The sequence below is a fragment of the Microtus ochrogaster genome, unplaced genomic scaffold (assembly GCF_000317375.1).
Source record: "Microtus ochrogaster isolate Prairie Vole_2 unplaced genomic scaffold, MicOch1.0 UNK155, whole genome shotgun sequence".
NCBI lineage: Eukaryota > Metazoa > Chordata > Mammalia > Rodentia > Cricetidae > Microtus > Microtus ochrogaster.
Genome location: NW_004949253.1, coordinates 235,489 through 238,972, shown reverse-complemented (window position 1 = coordinate 238,972; position 3,484 = coordinate 235,489). Strand labels below are relative to the sequence as shown.

General features: G+C 38.3%; 1 gene segment (V, D, J or C); it reads left to right on the top strand.

Moving 5' to 3' along the window:
- Positions 1-2,304: 2,304 nt before the first annotated feature.
- Positions 2,305-2,931, top strand: LOC101987124. The segment is given in 3 exon segments: positions 2,305-2,350; positions 2,435-2,730; positions 2,920-2,931. Coding segments are annotated over 3 exon segments (354 nt in total).
- Positions 2,932-3,484: the final 553 nt, after the last annotated feature.

The window sequence follows — 3,484 nt, the reverse complement described above, 5'->3', positions numbered from 1 at the left end:
TCTAGAGCTCTGATGTATTCAGGTTACAAAAGTGAGAAGAAAGCAATATTCTGAATAGCATGCTGGAATCATATAAAGTTTCATTATGAAAGAGTAGGTGGGCATTGGAAGCCAAGTGATTTTGTTTCTTCAATCAAAGCACAATGTCCTCTGTGAAATGATCTAGATTTTTCAAGAAATCATGAACTTTTGTTGCTTTTAATGATGGAATACCTGTGGCTGTAACACATTTGCATCCTGTGAGTTCTGGATAAATAGGAAAGAGAGGGCTGTGTATTCATAGGTTCAACCATTAGGCAAAGATCTGGAAGATGCAGGCATGAATCAAATCTTACAATCCATCATGTAGGTATATCAGTACATGAAATCAGAGCAGGAACCTGAAGGTGGGAACTGAATAGAAAACCATAAAGGACCCTGTTTATTGGCCTGCACTCCCTGGTTGTTCACCATGCTTTCTTATAAAAACCAGGAACAACTTCCCATGAATGGCATCACCCTGTGTGTCTAAACCCTCCCTCTTCAATCATTCCTCAAGAAAATGTCCCTGCATTCATTCCTAAAGAACAACCTGGTGGATGAGATTTTTTTCCAAATGAAGTCCCTTCTTCTCTGGTGAGTGTAGCTTGTATAATATTCATGGTATTCTAACAACACCACAAATGTACAACCTGGTATTATCCATTATAACATGACCCATTAAGTGTGTCTCCATATGTTCACCAGATATAAGTAAAACAAATAACTGATAAAAAGACTTATGGATAAGAATTTACCTATCAAGTAGAATATAATTATATGTAAAGGGTGCATTTATCATGAACTCTTAATCTTTACAAATAATTTGCTAGTGACTTCCTTTATGGGATACATGGAGGAAAGCCCAATGAACAAGAAAGTGCAGACACAAACTATCTCTGAAGCAACCAAATGCCAAATTCACCAATATAATACAAGAGATGCACATTTATTTACTTAACACTCATTCCCAAATTTTTGTTAACACAATGAAAATATAAGATAAACCCACGATGAAACATGCTGAGAAAATATCTGAAAAATATTTTAACATCCAGAGCAAAGAACATGTGAAACAGAGTACTCATAGTGGAAGTGAACATCAGAGCTTGCACAAGATGGCTGAGTCCCTAATGTGAAGACTTTTCTCTGCCACTGACACTCTAGTACAAACATTATGCATACACAAATAAGGAATTTAAAATGTGAAATATCCAATACCAAGTAATAGGCAGACATTCTGTGAATGCTGATTGATCAGTGTGGGTCCAGCTCTGCACTTTATTTCCCCTATGGTTTGTATTACCAAAGGAAAGATGAAAGCTCTACAAACTCTTGTTCTCTATTGTGATCTACAACTCAAGGCACAGGGTTCCCATATTCATAACTGTCTACTTCTCCACTTTGTGTAATGGTTTAGCTTCCCTTCCCTATTTTGTACTTTCATTAACACAACTCTCAAGACTAGTTGCATACTATTGTGCTTCCTGAATTTTTATTGATAGCCAAATTTCACATGCCTTTTAAATGGAATAATTATATATAGTAACATGTGCTTTTCTGTATTACTGGCTAAAAAGAGAGATAAATGTACATAGAGTAAGGTAGACTGACATATGTCAAGAGGTACTAAAACCAGACCCTCGGTACTATGCTACAAAATAAGAAAGTGAATAGGTTGAGCCACATGATGTAGGAACCAAATGAGTCTCTTGGATATCCTCTCAGATGAACACTTGAAATCACATGTAATAATGTTAGTGAGCTTCATCTTCACAAGTTATCTTCTAGACAACTGATGAGAATAAGAATGATTTCACTGACACCAGAGAATAAATTTTAAGTCGTTCCTTAAAGTAGGGTTTCTGAGAACTAAGAGGCTCAATTCCATACGAAATTCAGTGCTGCAATTTATAGAGATATACAAATGCATTTAGGTTATGGTACACTCTTCTGACTGCACTGCAACAATGTGAACTCACTTAGTATAAAGACTCCTATGTTTAACTTGCCAGGTCTGCACAGTGTGATTCATACTAATTCCCATTTGTCACGGTTTGGAATCACAAACAATAACAAGAAAATGTTCCTGAGGTCCCATATTCAAATACTCTAAGAAACATAAAACAAATCTCTTTCACCTTAGGGAAGTGGAAACCAAGTCCTGTGCTTTCTTTTATCCCCTCAAGAGCATGTGCCAATGCAAAGCAGCCCTCAGGCTCACTATAAAAGCCCAGGCCTAGCTGAGAGGCCCCATCTCCTTCTCACTAGAGCTTCCAGCAAAGCATGGCTGTCCTGGTGCTGCTCCTCTGCCTGGTGACATTTCCAAGTTGTAAGTGTTTCAGGGTTTGAGGAGAGGGACCCAGGCATGCTGTCTATATGATGTATGACTGATCATGATGTTGCTTGTCTCCAGGTGTCTTTTCCCGGCTACAGATGAAGGAGACAGGACCTGGCCTGGTGCAACCCTCACAGACCCTGTTTCTCACCTGCACTGTCTCTGGGTTCTCATTAACTGACTATGATATAAGCTGGGTCTGCCAGCCTCCAGGAAAGGGTCTGGAGTGGATGGGAGCAATATGGAGGGGTGGAAGCACAAAGTACAGTTCACCTCTCCAGTCTCGAATTACCATCAGTAAGGACAACTCCAAGAGTGAAGTCTTCTTAAAACTGAACAGTCTGCACACTGAAGACACAGGCATATATTACTGTGACAGAGACACAGTGAGGAAACTCCAATCTGAGCCCACACAAAACAACCTCCTGATAGAGACATCTGGGACCAGTAGAGGGCACTAAGGACCGACAGGGACTCCTGAAAACCAAAAGTAAGGTTCACTTACTTTATGCTTTATGAAATTGAGTTTTAATGTCAGAACCTACGGTTTTCTCTTCCAACCAAGCATATCCTGAGGCCCCTCTAGTTTTTCATACTATGGTCAACCTTCTATGTGTACATACATTAGATCAAATTATTTTTCTATACACCCTCTATGTTTTCCAATTGCTTCTGATTACCAGAATGAATGGCATCTAATTTGATATATTTTGTGTTTTGGTGTGTGTGTTTGTGTGTATGTGTGTGTACCAACTGAGATTTCAAAAGGGGTCTGAAATTGTGACACTTACTGAACTAAACTTCAATGAAAATCTGGGGAATTTCAAATATTTTGTAATTTATTCTCTTTGTTTTTTCATGTGTTAGAGAAACTACAGCTTCTCTGTCAAATTCACTTTACACTGTGAGGTTGAGACCAGCCTGGTCTACAAGAGATAGTTCCAGGACAGGCTCCAAAACCACAGAGAAACCCTGTCTCGAAAAGCCAAAAAAAAAAATGAAATATACAATATTTTCTTCTTCTAAACCAAGAAAACTTAAAAGAGTACACTTGGTTATCATTTGTGAAAAGTTCTAATTTTAAACATTTGCATCTTGTCAAAAATTAGTATGCACCTTAATTCTCAA